The 22,385-nt window shown below is 43.7% G+C and overlaps 1 protein-coding gene across 2 annotated transcripts in view; it reads left to right on the top strand.

Annotated features, from left to right (window-relative positions):
• SLC9A7 (solute carrier family 9 member A7) overlaps positions 1 to 22,385 on the top strand; it is a 471,766-nt gene that overhangs the window by 341,189 nt on the left and 108,192 nt on the right. The window contains exon 13 of one of the 2 annotated variants that reach the window (XM_086934194.1): positions 18,665 to 18,724. The exons of the other annotated variant lie outside the window; for it this stretch is intronic. Within the exon in view, the coding sequence (XP_086790320.1) occupies positions 18,665 to 18,724 (60 nt within the window). The remainder of the gene's footprint in view (positions 1 to 18,664; positions 18,725 to 22,385) is intronic. 2 annotated transcript variants of the gene reach the window in all.

The raw sequence follows: 22,385 nt of genomic DNA, 5'->3' as shown, positions 1-22,385 counted from the left end.
GTTTTCTTCTCACAGTGAGAATATAATGCGCACATTACACGGTGTAGTGCCACTGCAGGGACAGAAGAAGCGTTTTCTTCTCACAGTGAGGATGAAATCCGTGCATTACATAGTGTAGTTGTAGACCCTAGTTTTCAAGGACAATGGAGCCTCCACCTGGAGGTCCTTTTACTCCTGTTCTAAGGTTGCACTCTTTCCTGATACACAAACCGCTTTAACATCTAGGGTAACCTGATCTTGCATGCGGAAATGCCTGGATTAGAGAGTGGGGATCCTTCATGTAATTCCCCAAAACCTGTTTTTGCACGAAATTGCAACCATAATGGTGTTTTATGCCTGCTAATCTCACCCTACACATGGGGTACATATTTCATCCATCAGTTGCACACATCCGAAAAAGGCACGGCCCCATGCACAGGTGTACGTCATTCTGCCTTCAGGAATCGGGCCCTGCGAGCACCCATGCTCTTACTGGGCAGCTGACGTCATATTGTTCCCTCAGTGACATCAGCTGCGTGGCTCGGACGTAACGAACATACTTGTAATGCAAAGACCATCCTTTGCCCTGCGTGCTGACACTCACACGTTCCCAAATGTTTGACTTTATCTGACTGCTGCTTTACAGCGAGATTTCAAAATCATTGCGACTCCACAATAAAACGCCCAGAGACCGTATTCTTAGCCCGACTGACGCATCCACACCAGGAGTCCGTCACGGGTCAATTCAGCCTTCCATAGTATACAAAACCTTAGCAGCCGTTGTGAACCTGGCCACATATACGGAACAGTGGGTCATCTGGAACTCCTTTTCTTTTAATGTGGTTTAGGCAACAAAGAAAATCAGTACCTATACTTAATACAATGAACATTATCACTGTCTAGCCATATAAGTGGTTTTAAAATGCACAAAGAATACATGAACCAGACCAACAACAAATGTAAACATTGCTCGTGGTTTATGTACAGAATGAAAAGTCCAATCAGACCCGTGTGGAATGCGTTCATCCTTTTGAGAGAACCCCCGAACCACGTATGTGTCTGTGAAGCTATTTGAGTCCCTCAGGGGTAGCTATCAAGCTTTGTCCTGATGAGAACTCTGTTCTAGGAGCCAGTTGGAAATGCCCTTCAACCCATTGCACACAAGCTTAACTGGCTTGAATAAACAGCCAACAGAAGGCGCTATCGCTGTCTGTTAAAATACATACTGGAACTTTTTTTCTTGTGCAGCACGAGGCTAGACTTTGATAATGTTCATTACATTAAGTGTATGCACTGAGTTTCTTTTTCTTTGCCAAAATTACATAATATAAAAATTAGTTCTGGAGGAACCACTGCTCTTTTATATATTTCAGCCATCCGAGGTCGATAACATGGGTAGCATGAAGCAGGGTAACAGTAAACATCCGTTATTTCAGCGCCAAGAGTGAAGGTGCTCTTTGCACATACACCTTTTAAGGTAAGTAGCGCTTGCTATCTATGAGGTGTCTAGTGGTCTCTCGACACATCGGATATGGAGCCAGTGGTCACCTTCCTGCTTCGTTTCACCCTCACGCCTCCTCTCACCCTCACCACTGATTCACCCTGAGTTCAGGGAAGGCCCCATTACTACATAGCATCCAGCATACCAGGGATTACCCCATCACTGGGTGTCTAGGCTCGAGTCTGCCATGGAATCCTGGGAATTGTGTGCAAGTGCCAACTCTGATGCCTCAAAGCACTAGAAACCCATGCGGGTGCCACACATCTGTGCACCATTCAAATGCTAGAAACATTATTTCTCTCAGCCTGTAAATAGAGTGTTGCTGCCATCCATCTCCAGTAAGACTGGTGCTATGGGCCTCCTAAAGGATGAAAGTCTGAGTCATCCCGGCTTGTAGAAATGCAAACCTGTGACCATCAGGATTCAAATAGAACCGTAAGGAGGTGTGTGGACCATTGAGGGGTCCTGCAGCCTGGTGATTACCCTTGCTGGCTTTAATCCTGCAGCAGGAAGTTAGAAGGCCAGAGGGTATCCTGGGGAGGAGATTTTTGAAGGTGTGAACAAGTGCTTAAGACCGGGTACCACATAACGGTTGACTATGGCAGGTGACCAGATTTTCAGAACCCAAAACCAGAAAGACTCCAGACAAAGAAATAGGACTGTGTCCACACATACAGTAGATTCTAATGTAGCATAATGGTAACACCCATGACATAGGCCTGCAAAGGAACCTCTGCCCCACCCTCACACACAAAGACTCCATATTTCAACAAGGGTTTGCAATGCAACAGGTCTCGCATTTGCGAGAATTTAAGCCATTGGCCTTGTAAATGACAATGCCTTTTATTTATGTGTTTTGAAAATCTGCAAGCGGTGCGTAAACATGCACTTTGTACTTATAGTCCTTACCTTCGAGAAGCAAGGCTGGCAGTAAAAGAGGCGCAGTTACTGCCAGCCTTGCTTCTTGTAAGCAATGACTATAAGTACTAAGTGCTTGTTTACGCACTGTTGCAGGTTTTCAAATCCTTTAAATAAAAGGCATTGTCATTTACAATACCTAACGGCTAGAGCGATGGACCTCGAAGCTGGAGAACCGGGTTCGAGTCTCAGCAAAGACACTCAACATCTTGTGATTCTGGGCAAATCACTTAATCTCCCGGTGCCTAAACAACAACAAAAAATTAATGTGTCCTTCTGTCACATAACTGGTACTCATGTAAAAAGTGCACTGATACCTGATGCCTACGGGTTAAGTTTGCGCTATATAAAACTCGGAGAAAAAAAATCTCAAACTCTCGCAAATGCGAGACATATTGCCTAACACATACTTGTTAATACCTTCCAATTGGTCGAACTCTTGCTAGAAACAATATTTCTGAATGTTTCCGTCTCATCAGACACAGTTTATTTAGTGATTATCTGTTGGCTAAAGTGGTTTTAATTGCAAATGTGTTTCTAGTGGGTTGAATGAGTTGGTGAGGCCATAATCTATGTGTAGGATAATTCTCACCTATACTGCTATAGAGTGTGATTGTTCCTTATCTTTAGTAGTTAAGAATTGAGTGGATCTGGTCTACTTGCTTCTTGTGGCCTCAGCCAGGAAAAAGTCAGGATTTCCCTAGCTGTCTGCACTCTACATGGTTGTCAACTTCTCTTAAATCAAGAACAACATGAAAAAGGGAGTTCACAATCTTTAGACGGACCCAAAGGGGTTCCGACAATAAATAAGGGGCGCCCACAGAACCGCTCAAAAATCTCAAGTATTAAATCATTTATTTATATTCATAGAAAAATACAGCACATTTTAATTAATTCAGTAGGACATACATTTTTTCATAAATAGGGATCAAAAGAAGGGGGTAGAACATCAGCCCAAGGGACACAAAAAACACAAAAAATTGGCACACAACTCACACACTCATTCTATCAAATACTGACTCATTCCCAAACCAAAAAACATTCTTACTCCAATCATAAAATCCAACAACCACTGAAAAGCGCTTTTCAGTGGTTGTTGGATTTTATGATTGAGTGGAGTATGAATGTTTTTTGGTTTGGGAATGAGTCAGTATTTGATAGAATGAGTGTGTGATTTGTGTGATGTATTCTGCCCTGGTGGGTTGTTCCCTCCCCCTTTAACCTGTTTAGGCTTCAGGGTCCCTCTTCTGTTTTTCACATTGTCAACTTCTCTTATCCTTAAAATGAATTAGTGCCAGAATTCTGTAGTATGAAGAAAGAAAGAGGTGGCACTTATAATCTTGTAAGGCAGAATGGTTAGTTTGGTGCGAGTCTGGAAAGTAGTGTCCTTTTTGAGGGATCCCCTTAAGCTTTACTTGTAGGAAGGTTGGAGCCTTGCCATTGATGCCCACGAGTGTGCCACCAATTTTGTTCATTGTGATATAGTTTGGCAACTAAAACCCACACATTTGCAGTAGTGAGAGGGACTGGGGTTAGTGGGATCACGTTTGCAGTTTACTAAATGCGCTCAGTGTCTTTCACTACTGGAGTAGTCTCAGGTCAAGCACTCCAGTCTACTTTTAGATAATGCGATGGGTTCTGGCCCACACTGGCCTTCTTCAGGGAAAACAGATTACAATTCAAGAATTTAGTAATGTGAGCATCGATACACACGCCAAGGGTCTGAGCACTGTGTTGTTTAGTTGAATTGCTCAACAACAGGTATTTCTCCAATAATCAGATTGCTAAATTATTTCTTGGCTAAAGCACACTTTTTGCGGTGATCTTAAATTTGTATTTTGTAGATAAAAGGGGCTTGGCCTCTTCTAATTCTGTGATTCCATTAATACATTGTATTTGTTGTAATCTACAGGGTTAATTCAATTCACAGACTCAGTTAGAGAAAACCAGAGCTCTGTACAGCAGGGTTTTCGACCACTAAATTACTTTCTACATCAACCTCTAAGATCTCATAGTTTGTTTCATTGTCTAGTAGGTTGGCATTCAATATAGCACCCTTAGATTACACGGTCATTCATTCATCTGATGAAGACAATAATCTTAACCTTTAATTTGCTAAGTGGCTATTCGTCCGTGGCAGATTAGGTCTCACAATCAACTGGGCAATCTTTCCTATGTGTTTACATTTGTGTACCCACTAGTAAAATGAGATTTACCCTCCCTGCACTATTATGTTGTGCAGCTACACAGGTCCACCAGTGGGGTCATCAGACCATGCTTAAAAAAGCTGCCCCTCTCTCTCTGCTGAGCACCACAATTATAATTCTGGGCATTAGGAGTCGGTCTGTTGAGTTATTGTAAAATAGCATATGCATTAGCTGCTTCACCACCGCTATTATTACATTGACGTTCACTTGTCAGGACTTCCATTTTGTTTTTTCATAAAGGTGTACGTATGCTCTATTACAGTGGTTCCCAATCTTTTGACTTCTGGGGACCCCCAATTAACCATTACTGGAACCTGGGGACCCCCCCACTGAATCATTGTTGGAATCCGAGGACCCCTCCCCCCAAGAGTCGTTACTGGAAGCCTGGGACCCCTGCTAAGCATGTCGATGATTTTAACTGCAAAACAATACAGAAAAAAGCATGTATCAAACAAATACACAAATGATGGCACATTTTATTTAATTCACAAACACTTATAATAAAAAAAATATTAATAAGAAGGTTGAGGCTTTTCTAAATTCAATTGAGGCCACCCATTGTCCATGCTATATTCTGTTTGATGCACCTGCACTGCTCCCACAAATCAATTCCTTCCAATTTACAGTACGTTTTAAAATATTAAATTGTACATTTAGCTTCTTTATTTATACACAAATTATTAATCTGTTAATATCATTTAATTTTCTAATTAGTCGTAGACCCCCTGAGGATTCTTCGTGGACCGCCAGGGGGCCCTGGCCCACAGGTTGGGAACCACTGCTCTATTGCTTAAAAATAATACCTCCAAAGAGGCTGTCATTCTTGCACTTCTTCGAATTATCTTACCTCCCTTTTGTTGCAGCGTGTATTAGGCTTGCCCTCCACACTCTTCATTTAAATGTTTATAAAGTTTCGATGGAAGATTTCACACTTGTGCTGAAAAGTGTAGACAGCTGAAATGAAATTAAAACTGTTCGTAAAGATTGTCATTATTGAAGCCCGGCTTAACATGGTGATATGGGTTATAAGGCAGGTTGAGTTGAAAAGTAGCTGATGGCACTTGCAGAAACACTGCAGTGGTAAAATGCCTTACACCTCTTTGTTCTGTAAGAAAATGCCATTTTGAACTCTTCCTTTGCAAGGATTTTCATAGTCAAAGCAAACAGTTGGGTTTTTCCTTTTTCCTAAAAACAAGTCCATTTTTACGTACAATTGTATATGGTGCACTCTTGTGGCTATTTGTGGTGGGGCCATAATTCTGCTGCCTACAACAGTCTAACTGTTGCATTGGTCCTTGGTCTGAATAGTCATGGCTATTTTAGCCGTAGTGGCTTGTAGGGAACATGGGTGGCGGGTTAGAACATATTTTTTTTTAAAACACTTGCCTTTTTTGTTATCTCTCCTTCTCCTCTCCGCTTCGTGACTCCAGTCCGTAAGAAGCAGCAAGCAAACAGGCTTTCTAAACCCATTGGTCTGAGCACTGTGGATCGGCGTTCAGACAGGGACAGGGGGCCTGTGCATGTTCCCCACCAGACTGTACATTACAGCTTGGTGGGGAACATATTGAGTGCACATGACTGTTTGGCAGGCCCAAGACAGCCGGCAAAGCAGTCATGCGCACTTACTGTGCATGAACCACTCCTCCTCCATGAGCCAGCAGCCCCGCCCAGAGCAAGCCTCGCAGCATTGAAAAATAAAATAATAATAACTTTATTATTATTTTATTTTTCCCCTTTTCACTGCTCTGAGAGCAGTGGGGCGAGCTCCTGCACCTTATCGGAGGTGTCCCCCCTGTATTTTGGTTTGGTTCATGCACTTTCATTATTCGTATTTGGGATGTGCCACTGTGAAAACAGAATACATTGTAAAGGCGTTTTTATCTGAGTCAAAGGTGTCTTTGACTCAGATACTAGCAAGGGCCCTAATGATCCTGCAACGAAAAAGAAGAAAGGACTTGGCAGTGGCAAAAGAAGAAGTGGTAGAGGATCAAGGAGCAGTATGACGAAGAAATTATCGTGGGATTATGCCGCTACTTCAGAGACTTACAATGAAAGCGAGCAGGAAGGAGCGAAAGAAGAGGGGGGGCAGAACACGCAGAATGTAACACTTGAAATGCTGTTTGGAACATTAAAACAAATGCAGAAGGAGGCAGGGACTGAGAGCAGAAGGGCAAAAAGAGATACCAAAAAGCTTCAAGCGTCATTAAGGAAAGTAAGCAGGAAACAGGAGGAGGTTGAAGGAAGAGTCTCGCAAGTCGAGGAAAGGACAAGCAGGGTTGAAGATGAAGTGACGGACTGGCAATCTTTCCAAAAAGAGCAAGTGAAGGTGGTTGAGGATCTCCAATGGAAGCTAGAAAGCTTTGAGAACCGCCAAAGGAGAAACAATGTGAGACTGTTGGGCCTTGAGGAGGGAAAGGAGGGGCAAGACCCCAGGGGGTATGTGGTCAAGATTTTGGAAGAGGCCTTTCCCGAGTCAAAATGGCATTGGGATGTGGAAGTGCAGAGAGCACATAGGTATCCACTCTTCAAGAAGAATAGGGGAGGGGATGAAAAGGGGTTCCCAAGAGCAATGTTGGTTTTTTTAGGCAACTTCCTAGCGAGGCAGGAAATAATAGATAAAGCTAGGCCTGATTCAAGGAAGATAGCCGACGGGAACACTTTTTTCTCCAGGCCGGACTTTTGCCACGTCACTGTGGAAAGGAGGTGGAGGCTAAGGCAGCTGATAGGGCCTTTCCAAAAGCAAGGGGCAGAAGCATACCTATTGTTTCCGTCAAGGCTGAAAGTGATTAGGAAAGGTTACACCAGAATGTTTACTTCAGAAGTAAAAGCAGCAGAATACCTAGCAGAAATTTCGGAAGCTGGTAGTGGTATGGAGAGTAGAACCAGATCAAGAACCCCACCAAGGTCTCCCACGAGTCCCCGTAAGCAGCAGTAGGTTTTAACAGTAAGGAATCAGGCTGGGAGAGAGTAGCGACTCTACAGACTACAGGAGGCTACACATAGGCCAGGATTGGCCTATTTGCCTGTAGCAAGGGGGGGGGGGCTCCTAAGGGGTGGGGGGCAAGGGGGGGAGAGGGGTGGGTGGCAAGGGGGGGAGACAAACAGGTTGGTTTTGAGCACAAACACGGTGAGGGAGTAAGTAGTAGGAAGGTATGCAAAATACACCAAAAGATGCATGGGCTAAAATATATAAACATACCCAAGGAGGAAAATGTGGGGGAAATCTTAAGGATATTTTTCAAAGCTTGCTGGGGCAAATGGAAATTTGGATTAGGAAAATTTTTGAAACATAATGACCTGTAGAATAGTTTCATTAAATATATGTGGTCTTAATGAGTTGAATAAGAGATTAAAAGCTGCTGCTTTGTTAAAGTCATTAAAACCAGACCTGGTGTGTCTTCAGGAAACACACATCGAGGGCACTAAGGCTTACTTATTAGATCAATTGGGTTTTAATGTTTTAGCAAAAACCAATCTGAATACTAAGACACGAGGGGTGGTAATCCTGGGCAAAAGGCAGGATACACTAGTCAAGAGAAAGTTGGAGGATCAATGGGGAAGATGGGTGATAGCAGAATTAACATTTGTGGGAGAAACTTTTACCCTTGTCTCAGTGTATGGGTCTACTGGTGATGATCCTGATATTTTTCAATTTTTGGATGTAGAACTTGCACAGTGGCCGGAGCCGATTATTTTATGTGGTGATTTGAATCTGCATGATGCAGATAGTAGTTTTCTAGACTCCAATAGGAAATACACAGGGAGGAAAAAGAGAACCTACAGGGCTCTGGCTGACATGGTAAGGAATAATTCCTTAGAGGATCCATGGATAAAGTGTCACCCGAATCTGGATGGGAGTACTTTTTTTTCAGCTCCCCATCAGACCTTAGTTAGGCTGGATTATTTTTTGATTACACGAGACGTAATAGATGGGGTAAAGATAGAAAGAGAACCTAGGATCATTTCTGATCACAGCCCACTAGTGCTAAGTGTAAATCTGGGGCAAAAGAGAAATAAGGAGCCGTCACAATGGACATTTGACAGAATGCTGCTGCAGGACCAAACATACAGGGAAAAAATGTCTGAATGGATTAAGGAATATTGGGAAATTAACAGAGGTACCTCAACACCAGGGATGGAGTGGGATGCTTGCAAAGCTGGGATAAGAGGAATGACCCTGAGTTATGGTATTTCTGCACAGAAAAGGGAGAGGGAAAAAGTGGTGAGAGACAACGAATTAATTAGGGAGGTAGAAGAGGAGCTTATGATGGCTATAAATATGCATTTACCACTCGAACAGATTTTACTGAGACTAGTTGAACTTAGAGCGGAAGTTATGGACGGGATGGCAAAAAAAACAGTGGAGAAGTACATGGCTAATAAAGAGAAGGCTTATGAACTCAGTGAGAGAGTTGGTCATATACTTGCGGTAAGAGCTAGACAAAGAGGTGGGGTTGCAGATATTAAAGAGATTAAAAATGAACAAGGAGTTAAAGTTAAGGGTCCAGAACAGATTAGAGAGGTCTTTAGGCAGTTTTATATGGCATTATACCAACTAGAAGGAGATGGAGGAGAAGAGGACATAAGGGCTTACTTGAGGGAGATAGAGTCGACAAAACTGGATGAGGCAGATAGGAAAGAGTTGGAAGAGAAATTCAAAGTGGAGGAACTGACTGAGGCCCTGACAGACCTGCCATCTGGGAAGGCCGCTGGTCCGGACCAGATCCCAGTTGAATTTTATAAAATCTTTCAATCCTCTCTGTTACCAGATATGTTTAGCATGATGCTGTTAGCACAAGTAGGTGAGTCTGTCCCGCACTCTTGGGGAGGCGCAGACATCATTGTTATACCGAAGAAAGGTAAGCCGCCGGATGCTCCGGGCTCTTACAGACCTATCACGTTAATGAACGCCGACGTCAAGGTGTTCTCCAAGATGCTAGCAAAAAGATTGTCCAGAAAAATTGAATCCCTAGTCATTCCCTCTCAGCATGGGTTTATCCCTGGTAAGGGAACAACCCACCATACGAGGTTAGCAATTACGGCATTTGATGTTGCAGATACTTTAGAAGATCCAATGGCAGCGGTATTTCTCGATGCCGAAAAAGCCTTTGACAGGGTCTCATGGAGATATCTTTGGGAGGTTTTGAGGTGGCACGGTATAGGTCCAGGATTTATAAAGGCTTTACAGACACTATATATTGATCCGACAGCCAGGATTAGAGTCAACAGAGGGTACTCGGCTGCAGTTAGCATTCAAAGAGGTACAAGGCAGGGTTGCCCCTCTTCTCCTCTGCTTTTTGCTTTATATCTGGACCCCTATGTAAGGAAATTGGAATTCAATCAAGAGATAGTACCATTAGTACTAAATGGTCGTAGGATTAAATCGTTAGCCTATGCGGATGACGTCGCTATCTTAACTCCAGAACCCTCAGATGCCATTAGGGTAATTGAAGAAGAAGCTGAGAGGTTTGGTCAGTTCTCAGGCTACAGCTTGAACACTACAAAAACACAGATAGTAAAAAATCAGTGGGCTATTTGCAATGATGATAGAGTAACGAACATAGCAACCTATTTAGGGGTACAAATGACAGCGGAAGTAAGTAGAATTGTGGAAAAAAATATGGATCCTTTGATTGCTCAAACGAAAAAAGATCTGGAAAGAATGAATAACCTACACCTCTCGCTGGTTGGTTGTACAAATATAATCAAAATGATGATTTTACCTAAATTTTTGTATGTGTTCAGGGCTGTACCCTTGTTGATCGAAGCCAGTTGGTTTAACAGTATAGAGGCAATATGTAATAGATTTATTTGGGCCCAAGGTAAGACCAGGAGGGCCTATAGGTACATGACGCTTCCTAGAGAAAAAGGAGGGTGGGGGGCACCAGATTTTCGTTTGTATTACATGGCTACGGTGCTCCATTATATCCAAGGCCTTATTGGCGGAAATTCTGATGATGTAAGTTTGCAGCAGATGTCGACAGAGGTTTTTGCTGTCGCGTTAGGGGTAAACGCTGAGAATTGCTTTTTAAAATGTATTGACTATAGTTATTTTAAACGGACTAAATTTAAAACCGTAAGAGCGGCAGTGACGGTTTGGAATGCATTTTTAAAGAAAGTAAAGATGGGAAGGTATAATAGGTATGTCCAATTATTTAATAACAGTTCACTGCCTAAGGAAATTTTTGCTGATCATGTTATGGCAGACTGGGCTGCAAGGGGGGTCATGCAAATTGGTGATTTACTCTCACAGGATGGTTTTAAGCAATTCTCAGAGCTGAGAGATACATACGGCCTAGATAATAGGGGATTTTTTAAATATCTACAGGTCAGAAGCTTTCTTAACAACAAAGCCGGAGGTCCAGCGGGCTTTAATAAAATAGGGATTATGGAGAAAATAAAATTGATGGGGGATTGCTCTATTAAAACTTTTTATGCAGCATTGGTGGAAGAGAAGCAAGATGATTTAGATAAATTTAGTAAGAAATGGGAGGATAAATTGGGAATTGATGGTAGTTTGTTTTATGATTCTCTAAACCTGGGCTGTACGATAATCTGCGCTGCCCCATTGCAATCGCAGCATTATAAAACACTGTATTTCTTGTATTTTACGCCTGCAAAGATTGCAAAATGGGGGGGGAATCAAGGTATCAACTGCCCTAGATGCAATGAGCTGGAAGCAGATAGTGTACATATTTTTGCAACATGCCCCAAGTTGCGATCATTGATTGGTGGGATTGAGGGGTTTCTGGCAACTTCACTGGGTATAGAGATATCCCTTACGCCGACGTGGATTATGTTAGGTGTGAATAATGAGGAGCAGGTTCAATATGCTGAATTTATGTTTCTAATAATGGCGGTCTATAGGCTCACAATAGCAAGGGCCTGGCTAGATAAAAGCCCTCCGAGCTTGCAATGCTGGCTAGCAAACACTCTGTATGCTTATAATATAGAGGAAAAAATGTATGCTCGAAAGGGGAGAAATGGAAGACTATTGGGGAGTAGAATTTGGGAGCCAATATGTAACTGGAAAGAGAGGCAAAGAAGGAGTAACTAGGGGAGGGGGAAGGAGAATGTTGAAGGTATCGTTATCATCATTGTCTGTGGCTTTCATCTTCTTTTTTATTTTTTGTGGTACTTTTCTGAGTTTGATCGATTATTATAGCTGAATATTAGTATGCGTAAGCTTTCTTTAGGTAGATGTAGTATACAAGTGGTATGTTATTATTAATTAATGCTGGTGTTTAAAGTATTATATTATAAATTAATGTATAAAATTGTGATATATGTAATGCTCATAACAATATGTTGTAATGAAGGAAAATTAAAAAATTAAAAATTAAAAAAAAAGTAAAGGCGTTTTTATATTTTAACAAAACAAAGTATATTTCCAAATGTGGGAATTAAATGTTATTTCATTAAATCCAGTGTAAAGGGGAGATACCTTCATTTTTTTAAATTAGCATTTCTGATTTCTTAGCCAAGAGAAAAAACATTTTTAAATAAATAAAATTGAATTGATGCATCATAGCACCCCATTACCATGACATTTCAGTAACCCTATGTTCCTGAATGAGAATTGGAAATGATGAACGGAATATATTTTTCTTGGTTGGTTTTCTGTTCTTGGTGACACATCTTGATTCCAATAGTATCGATACTTAGCAGAGTAATTTTGTATTGTTACTTTTTTTACATATTTTCCTGTTTCTGAGCAATACATATTTTGCTGCATCTAGAGAGGAGAAAACTTGTAGATCTGTAGTCTATACCTGTTGTTACCAATGCTTTAGAATATGCATAGAAGGTGCTTTGCTTGTACCCAAATAAATATTTTTCTCACCTCATGCTGTTTACTATTTGGTGTAATAGGAGTGCTTGCATTGTAATGCATGAGGGTTTGTTTTACCAGTGAAAAGTACATTGAAGCATGACGCATTAAATTGTTTGCAGAACCCACACAAATGATGAAGGGATTGCAGAACAAATCAAAACATTCACCTCCAGTCAAGAGTTCTGGATTGAATCCATCGTTTTTTGCTCACCACGCCACCCCAGTTTGGACATAGCCCTATGCAAATCAGTCTTGACCCTGTGCCTCATGGGAACAGTCCAACTCTAACTGCCAAGTCAGGTCCTCCCTGGACCGGAAGCAAACACCAGGGCCATATTTCGAGGGTTCATCCTTCATCAGCCAGGCTAGCTTGACTCTAGTGGCATCGTGAGCCCAGGATCCAAGTATGGGCATAACCCGGCGCACTTAAGATGGTCCTGGTGTAATAGTATTCTAGTGTCCTTTTGATAAGTCCATAGCCTTTTAAAAGGCTGTGCCCCCAATTACAACTTGCTCCTGACTCCATCCCTTTAGTCTGCATTTACTTCATTTACAGATGTAACACCTTCCCTACTGTTACGTGGACTGGTGTTGGAATATAAAATTATAATATTCCTCAATCGGCGCCCTCTAACGCAAGTTGTTGTAACGACTTGCGTTGTAAAATCTGCGATGTAAAGTACCGCAATCAAAATGATCGCGTTGTACTGACATACATCCCTGACGTGTATATTAGATGTTCCTCCAAATGCATTCATATGTCTTATAGTAACAAGGCAACACAATTCCCAGCACCTGTGTGGTGTGATATGGCCATGTGTTATCTCCACTCCTCAGATAGAGCACTATCCTTCTGGAGGAGCAGATTATGGTAAAGGTAGGATTGGTGCCAGCCTGTATTTATTTCCAAGTACACGTCTGACAACAGTCCAAAAGCGGATCTCAGCCGCAGGCTGCGCGAGATGCAAGGCCCATGGTGATCCGCGCTCTCCTTGGTGAAAACAGAAGCAGGAATCAGACCGGAAGCATCTGCCCTCTGCACAGGAAGACCAATTCCCTGCGAACTCTTCCCGCTCTGAGATGATTGCTGGCTGAGGTCGCCGACCTTCCTGGAGATATGGCGCAAAGTGTACGTATCTCATGTCTGTCCAGGAAGCTTCTGTCCGGAAGCTTTTAATTGGGGACATTTCTTCTACAAGTTGAGTCCAGCTGCACAGTGTGAGTGACGAGCTTTCCACTGTGGAAGAAGGCAGTGTTCATCACTTTTAATTATTTTGGGTGGGGGGGTTATATAGCGCCAACTTGACCCGAAGTTATCAGAACGCTTTATATGAGCACCAGTTGCATTACAGATGGACACATTCATTTTTTAGGCACGGGGGCATTAAGTGACTTATTTTTCCATACTTTTTAATTACATATTATACCATAAAACAAGGATAACAAATATTCCTTCTCATTTTCTCACCAAAACGTTAGAAAAACTAACCCCTGGACCCCACTGAGTCCCTTAACAGGCATGTTCAATCGCTTATTACAGGTGTCAGTATTCACCAACTTTAGAAATGGGCGTGCCCTGTTAATTACATTTTCTTCTGAGAAAAAGCTTCAGTTTTAATACTTCTAATTGCATCACTTCAAAATTGTAGTGTGTTCCACTAAAATGAATTAAGTACTGTGAAAGACAACACTTTGTCTTTTTTACATTTTTTTTTAATTTTTTTTGTGTTCAAATTATTTTATTAGTTTGAGAAAAAAGGCATACAATCAGGCGAAAGAGCGATACAGACAAAAGTAAGGAGGTACAGGATACTCTTGACAAAGCAATGCATTACATATATCAATCGTTACAATTGAGTATCTAAGAACAGTTCCGGCATAAAAAAGAAGTGCAACAATCGTCAACGCATCTTAAGCATATTCCCAACAGTCACACTGAAGAAAGGAAATTATATGGCTTAACCTTTCACCCAACTCCATAGACATACATCCCAAAACCCATAAATCCTCAACTATGTACCCCTTATCCTGTTACCATAACCCTAAAACCTAACTGCTATACACTTAAGCATGTACCTTTAACCCTACACCAGTGACTCCTATACCACATACCCTTAACTCCAAATCCTTAACCATGTCCTTAATCCTATGCACTATACCCAATCGCCTTAGCCCAATCCCTACACCAATACTCTTACCATCTATGCCCTGTGACCTATACCCTTGAAAGTCAAGTCCAGTCAAATATACTTTAATTTGATTTCATTAAAAAAACATAAAATGGTGGGAAAACCACCATGAGTAAAACTTACAAAGATATACATTGTTTGTAAAATATATAAAAAGGCGGTATTTTTAAAAAAAATTTAACATGTAAGCAAGGCTGTCGGGTAATTTTGGAGCCAGATGCATATGTATACCCTTAAACACATATGCCGAACCCATATCCCATGATCCATAACATCTATACCCCAAAGCCCTAAGTCTGAACTCCTAACCTGAAAGCGAAAGCCCTTATATCCTGTGCCCTTCATACCTAACATGTAACATGTTAAGTTGGTATACTTTAACTCTATACTCCGAACCCCATAACCTTTCCCCCTGTATCCTTGCCCCCAACCTTTACCGCTTAGTCTTATATCCCAAACCCTTAATCCTATACCCCAAACCTTTAACTCCTAAGTCTATACCATCAACCCTTAACCCCAAACCTTAGATAGCTATACTCCATACCCTATATTCCCAATCCCATACCCTTAACACCAGGTTCCAAACCCTTAAACTCTATACCCCAGTTTTTAACCCTGTACATTTATCTCTGTGTGCCTAACCCAATCTCTAAACCTGTATCCTTCACCTGTATTCCCTATACCCTTAGCCTGTAACCCCTTCAAGCCTTTCACTGTCCGTACTTCAATATATTTTGGAAACAAACTCTTTGGGAAGTGTTCCTTTTTCAAAGTGTTTATTTTTTTAGAACTAATGATTAGGAAGTGTTATTTTTAGAAGGTAAGGCAATATCCTAGAAATATGGAATAAATAGTTATGGAAATAGGAATCCTGCCCGAAAACGTGCTGTGAAGCAGGCAATAATGCTTCGTAAGTATTCTACCTAGTATTCTCCCAGGTCACCCACGCACCAGTAGGTCGGATACACATGGTGACAGCGGGCGCCCATGGCAGCAGATCCTCAGTCTGATGCTGAGTGCTCGTTTGAGGTAGCCCTGCTCTCTATAAATGGTCATTGATTAATTGAGTGCTCCTGCTGTCACTCAGGACAGCTGCCTTAGCCTGGTCTGCTAAGAACCAGTGCTGCCACTCACCCAACCTGGGCAAGGTCAAAGAGAAACAGAGACACTAGAAGTAAATGTAACCCAGTGGTTTAGGTGAAAGGCTTTCCTGTCTCTAACCCCTTACTTAGGTTTTTCTCAACTGGTGTTGAGCTGCATGTGAACACAAATGGAGTTCTGTCCCTTTACGAACTGCAGAAGAACCCCCTGAGTTCTTTAGGTGTGCTTTTACAAAGTGAGAATGAAAGTCCCCGCCATTTGTTACCCATAATAGCAAATATTGAAATAAGGATGTGCCTCCAATTTGCAGTATTAGTGATGGTGAGCCAGCAAGGCAACTGTTCAGTGTGTGCACACCTTACACAGGATTCCCTTTAATCAATTAATGTATTTAATAAAATAACACAACCCCATCTACGTGGTAAAAAAAAAATACACCCTTACCTTTGTACGGGCAACCCCTATTTCACCTACTGCTTAGAGAGAACAAGATCCCAGGACTTCCTGGCATAAAGTACCCCACTAACCATAGGCTAAAGTACTTAGCACCTACCAGGAGTGGACTCGCCTATAGAATAAAATTCAAGCCTCGACAACACATGCTGAGGGAACAACTGGGAATTTCATCAACCATGTAAGCCAGTGTTTCGTAAGGGTACCTCCACCTACTGTATGTCCAGCTCTAGAGCTGGGGTCTGGCCATACTCCGCAAAACACATTGAAATAGAGTTTGCCCTGAGTAGGAATATTGGGTACAAAATGGGAAAAGAACAGCACATGACCTCTTCTCTTCTGAATACCTAGACATCACACAGTTCCAGCTCAGACCTTCTTCCAGACAGCTGTCTCTCAGATGAACTGCTCTTGCCTGACAGAAAGTGACAGGTGTCAGCAAAGCTACAAATCCGCGGAATCTTTCTCTCTCGCTCTCTCGTTCATGCCCTCCTGCCCCCACCTTGAAGTATGCAGTAGTCACCACGTGCGGTTCAAGGGGGTTTTGCAGGCCTATATCCTTTGGCAGTTTGGCTGAACCTCTTTATACACAAAGAAAATGTGTTTGTGTGTAGATAGACAGATAGACAGATAGACAGATAGACAGATAGATAGATAGATAGATAGATAGATAGACAGATAGATAGATAGATAGATAGATAGATAGATAGATAGATAGATAGATAGATAGATAGATAGATAGATTGGGAGAATAACGTAACTATATCAAACGGTAAAGAATGGTAATAAAGAGAGTAAATAGAGCATCAGCGCCAGAAATACTGTGGCTAAATGGAGACGTTAAAGAGCAAAAATACAAGACAACGTACAAAGGAAAACAGTCTCACTTTGGGCAATGGATGCAGAATGACGGGGCAAAATTACAAAAAGCATAACAAGGGCTTAGCAACACAAATTATAGCATAGGAAATGCCAATAGGTCTGGCTTTACAAGAATGTTGTATGGCAGTGTGAAGCATTGCAAGTATTTAGCATGGGGGAATGAATATGAATTTGTTTGGAATTAAACAACTGTTGAATAATACTGGTGTAGATTCAAAGGTCATGTACTAGGTGCACTGTCAAGCCAGACCTAAAAGGTCATGTAGGTTAATAACTGGCATCCTCCTAATCTGTGCTGCTACCAGAGAAAAATCTAATTAGTAATCTTAGGCCCTTTAATTGCATGACAATGTCATGTGTGTGCCCCTGGAAGTTCAAGCTCAGGCAGCTGGATAAATAAACAAAATAATCGCAGCTGTGTGAAGGGCAAGCACTTTTTTGTGGAAGCACACAACCACTGCCCAACCAAAACATATGCTGCTGGCTCCCAACGTGTGGGCAGGGCCAAAGCCCCTCTCCTGATGATTGTCACATAATTGTCTGGCGACAGCTGCACTGTCAAACCAGACCATAATGATCACAGCTGTGTGGTGGCCAAGCACTTTGTTTTGGAAGCACACAACGCTGCCCACTCAAAACATGTACTCCTGGTTCCCAACATGTGGACAGAGCCAAAACCCTTCTCCTGGTGATTCTCACATAATTATCTGGTGACAGCTGCCCTGTCAGCCAGACCCTATAAAGGAGGAAAGCATGCATCAAAACCAGGCAATAATACTGAGTCGAGGAGGCTTGCAAAAAAAGCAGGGCCGCACGCAACAAAGAAAGCATATGCACACTAAACTATCTGCAGTACAGCAAAGCAGGCACGAGTGCAGCAAAAGAGGCAGTAGCCTAGCAAGTGTGACTAGTGTTCAGTAAAGTAAGGAAGCGTGCAGCAGAGTGGCAAAGTGGCAGCAAAGCAGGTTAAGAACACATTTAGAAGGCAGGAATTTGACCTGCAAAAATTCGAGAGAAAAGAGCAGAAGAGGTGTGTGAATCAGGCAAGGGCACAACCATGCATAGTAGCATCCATCAAATCTAGCAAGGACCCAGAAAAGCAGGCAAATGTGCAGCAAAAAAGCCAAGCATCCAGCAGGCAAAACCTAGAAAAAGAAGGCAAGTGTGCATTAAAGTAAGGAAAGGCAAATCCAGCAGAATACTGCAGAACAGGCAGCGGTGCAGAAAATAAAGCAACGATGGCTCAAAACAGCAAACCGTGAACGTCAAAGCCTGTAAGGGTGCATCAGTGCGCTAGTGTTCAACCATACAGGCAAGGACATGACACAGCAAGCAAATTGTCTATGTAAACTGTTTTTATTGCTGCATAGGAATATGCTCCTCGTTCCTTCTCCATGACATATTTGTAAAAAAATCATGTCTTGTCTGATGTTTTGCTTTAAATCTCACTGCCATTGTCTGTTATATTTTCTTCCATTACTGTGTACCTGATTAGTTCTAGTTTGTACTGCTTTTGTCTGATTTTTTTTCCCAAGACTCGTACGTTGAGCTCATCTTGTTTTCCCCGTCACATTTTCCATTCTTCCATTTTGATGTCCAGAGTGGGTGACCATTCCATACCGCTGGACGATGTGACTGCTGGCCGCTGGCAGTATTTCAGGTGAAGCTGTGCTGTCTGCTGCTTAACACTAACCTCAGGCTGTCTCTTTCCAAGCTGTCTAACTAGCACGGGCTTTCTGGCTGTTGTGGCTGTGCAGAGTACTCAAAAGAACTCACTTCGCGCACATTTGCATGTTTCACAACGTAATGGTTGTTTTACTAATTCGTGTATAATTTCTGAAAGCTAATGACTTTCTTTTTTTTCCGCCATGTTTGGTTGTGAGCCTCCTCTTTTTCCTATCTCCACAACCCGGCGTACAGTTAATGAAAACTGTGAGTGAACTGGTCGTATTATTAATATTTTGTTCTGCAGAACGCAGAATACCGTCCCTCACAATAATGAGATATCAGTTTCTCAACAATGATTTGTTTCCATTACAATGAATGGAAGGCGGTAAAATATTGGGTCTGACTCCTTGTTTCCTTAGCGGCCTGGTGTCATGGTGGCCTGATGCGATGGCGGCCTGGTGCCATGGCGGCCTATATTCATGGCGGCCTGGAGTCATGGCGGCCTGGAGTCATGGCAGCCTGGAATCATGGCGGCCAGTTGACATACAGCCATGCAGTTTTCCCATATTGTATGACGGTGTTTCAGTTTCTCCGAGCTGAGCGCAAATATTGTTCTTATGGTAATGGGACACTGGAATCATATTTTAGCACAATATTCTAAATCATTTCCAGAAATTGTTGTCCTTACTCTCCCTGGGACTTTCCAAAATCAGGATGTAGTGATGGGAGGGAACCACAATCCGAGAAAACAAAAATGGAGAGTAAGGGATTATGTCCGTGGACAATGGACGAGAAATACTCCTGATCCCCTGGTCACAAATATTTAGAAAACAAATGAAGGAGTATCACCCCATGAGTAGGTAGAAGGCTTTCCAAACGTGGAATCAATATTCCTTGTTAAAAAAACCCTCACTCACCACCTAGTGGTGACATGCTTCATCATCGGGGTCCACCCTGGTGGCCTAGCGTCACCAGGGTGTGCTTCGACACCTGGATTGCCGTGAAGCAGGTTGTGAAGTGTAAGTGCAACAAATGAAAAAATACAGTGTTAAAAATTGTCCTGTTTATGGTTTGTAAAAGAATTTTAATGAAAAAGCAACTGGACAATGTTAAAATAAAGGGTGAGATACTGGAAGGGGAGTTACGACCTACGTATCTCAATTATGTGTTGGTGGTGTATTGGTTTTTTAACAAGGAATATTGATTCCACGTTTGGAAAACCTTCTACCTACTCATCGGGTGATACTCCTTCATTTGTTTTCTAAATATAGGGAACCACAATCTCCAGAATCTCCTGGATCACTAGGTTCGGCGTTATCTGAAAGAGACACGTTAGTGATAGATTCCTTACCTTAGAATATCCCCAGGCGTCAGACTGGATCCGGAAATTTTTGCGTAGCAATACCCCTGCGCGTCGGTAGGCGTCGTCCGCGGCTCCACATCCGTCGTTGGCGTCGTTAGCGCTGGAATGACGTCGTCGGAGTACTTAGACGCCGCCCATGCGCGCTGACGTCAGTTCTTCTTTTTTTCCGCGCCAGCTAGCGCAGATCCGGAGAAGCTCTACCCCTAGTCATTTTTTGACTGAACTTTTTTGATCTTTTGATCATTTCTTTCCTCAAGTCTTCGACTCTATCGGTGCCGGTAGGGATGCCCGGGTTCAAACCCTGTTTGAAGTGCGACCGACTGATGTCGGTCATGGACCCCCATCGCCGGTGCCTGAAGTGTTTAGGCCTCGACCACGACGATCGCACCTGCTCCGACTGCCGGGCCCTCACGTCTAAAGCTAGGCGGGAGCGGTCCCGCAAGCGACTCGAGCTCCGGCAGTCGGCCCCGCGCCATTCCAGGTCCCGGTCCCGGTCCCACAGGAGGTCGAGGGACCGGTCGCTGGGTCGGAGTCATCGTAGCTCCGGGAGTGGACATCGGTCATCGGGATCCAAGTCCTCAGGTAAGAGGCATGAGAGGTCGGAGGGACGTCATCGTTCCTCCGACCCACCCCGACGCTCGCACGATGCGGCCTTGAGTTCAGGCGACACCGCCCACGCGGCTCCAAGGGAGTCGCGAGCGTCGCCGCCTGCCCCACACCTTCGGGTCCCTGGGCACGGCGCGACGCCGCAGGAGATTGAGTGGTACCTCATGGCCATGAGGTCCCTCCCTCCTCCGTCGGGTTCCGTGGCGCCTCCAGGCCCAACGGTCCCGGCTGGAGGCCCTAGCGGGTCGAGTGCTTCGGCCCCGACGCTGTTGGGTGCTTTGGCCCCGACGCCGTCGGGTGCTTCGGCCCCGACGCCGTCGGGTGCTTCGGCCCCGACGCCACCGGCGACTTTGGTCCCGGTGCCGCAGGACCTCACCGGATCCGGGTCGTCGCCGGTCGACCTCACGACCTCACCGGCGCCGGCCCAACGGGTGTCGCCCCCGGCGCCCACTGTGGACGCCGTCCCCAATGTTCCCTCCGGTCCGACTCTGGCGCCGGAACGGCGCCGCTGGGCGCCGCTTCCGACGGCCTTTGGAGATTTTTATTTCCATGAGGAGGCCCCGTCTGTTGAGCCTGTTTTACAGGAGACGGGTGACGGGGGAGATTGGGGGCTAGCGCTCTAGTGTTTGCGAGTACCCTTTGCCACACCTCATTTAAAGATCAGGATGCAAGCGCGCAGCGTCGCGCCGGAGGAGCGCCAGAGGAAAGCCCGTCTGTGCCCGTCCGTGCTCCGGACGGGCTTAGGGCCAAGACCGCTGCCGATTTTAGGTATTCCAAGGACGAGCTATTGGCCATAGGTAAGAGTGTGGAAGGAACATCTCATAATGCTCTACCACAGTCCTTTGTAATGCTGGATTGTGGGCTGATCAATAGTAGATCCCTGGTAAAACATCACCAGGAAGTGTCAGATGTGCTAAATGACATGGACCTAGATGCCCTATTCATCACGGAGACGTGGACTAGTGTGGACACCTCTGTTGAGTTGGGCTCATCGTGCCCGGAAGGGTATAAGTTATTCCATAAACCTAGGCTATTGGGAAGAGGAGGGGGGCTTGCAGTGATTTATAAAGACAAGTGGGACTTTCCCCTCTACAGATCGATGGGGTGGCGGGGGTGGAGCTACTGGGGTTCTCCTTGCAAGAACCAAAAGGTAGGATCCTGACTGGATTGTTATGTTATAGACCACCTGGTGCGGATACACAATACCAGGCGTTGTTTGACACCATCGCTGCCCTTGCCCTGTCTCACTCCAGAATGCTGATCCTGGGAGATTTTAATCTATGGGACAATGGGTCCCTGGGGAGCCATCTGAGGGATCTGAAGGACATCTGTGGAAACTGGGGCCTTGATCAGCTGGTACAGAAACCAACCCACTTAGGGGGGCATATCCTAGATATGGTTTTCACCAACCAGACTGAGACTAAGGTGATTGATATCCTACCTCAGTGCTGGACCGACCACTCCCTAATCCATTTCCAGATCTCCATACTCACTGAGGGGAACGGAAGTGAGTGCCCGGTGACTTACAGGAAGGGACGGAATTGGTCTAAATTACCAAAGGATAAAACAAAGCCTATCTTTATAAGCAACATATCTTATGACCCAGAGGAATCGGTAGACTTGAACTATCAAAAGTACTGTAATCACATCATAAATACCCTGGATAGATTTGCCCCTCTGAAAA

The sequence above is a fragment of the Lissotriton vulgaris genome, chromosome 8, assembly GCF_964263255.1.
Source record: "Lissotriton vulgaris chromosome 8, aLisVul1.2, whole genome shotgun sequence".
Taxonomy (NCBI): domain Eukaryota; kingdom Metazoa; phylum Chordata; class Amphibia; order Caudata; family Salamandridae; genus Lissotriton; species Lissotriton vulgaris.
This window is presented reverse-complemented; position numbering and strand designations above follow the sequence as displayed.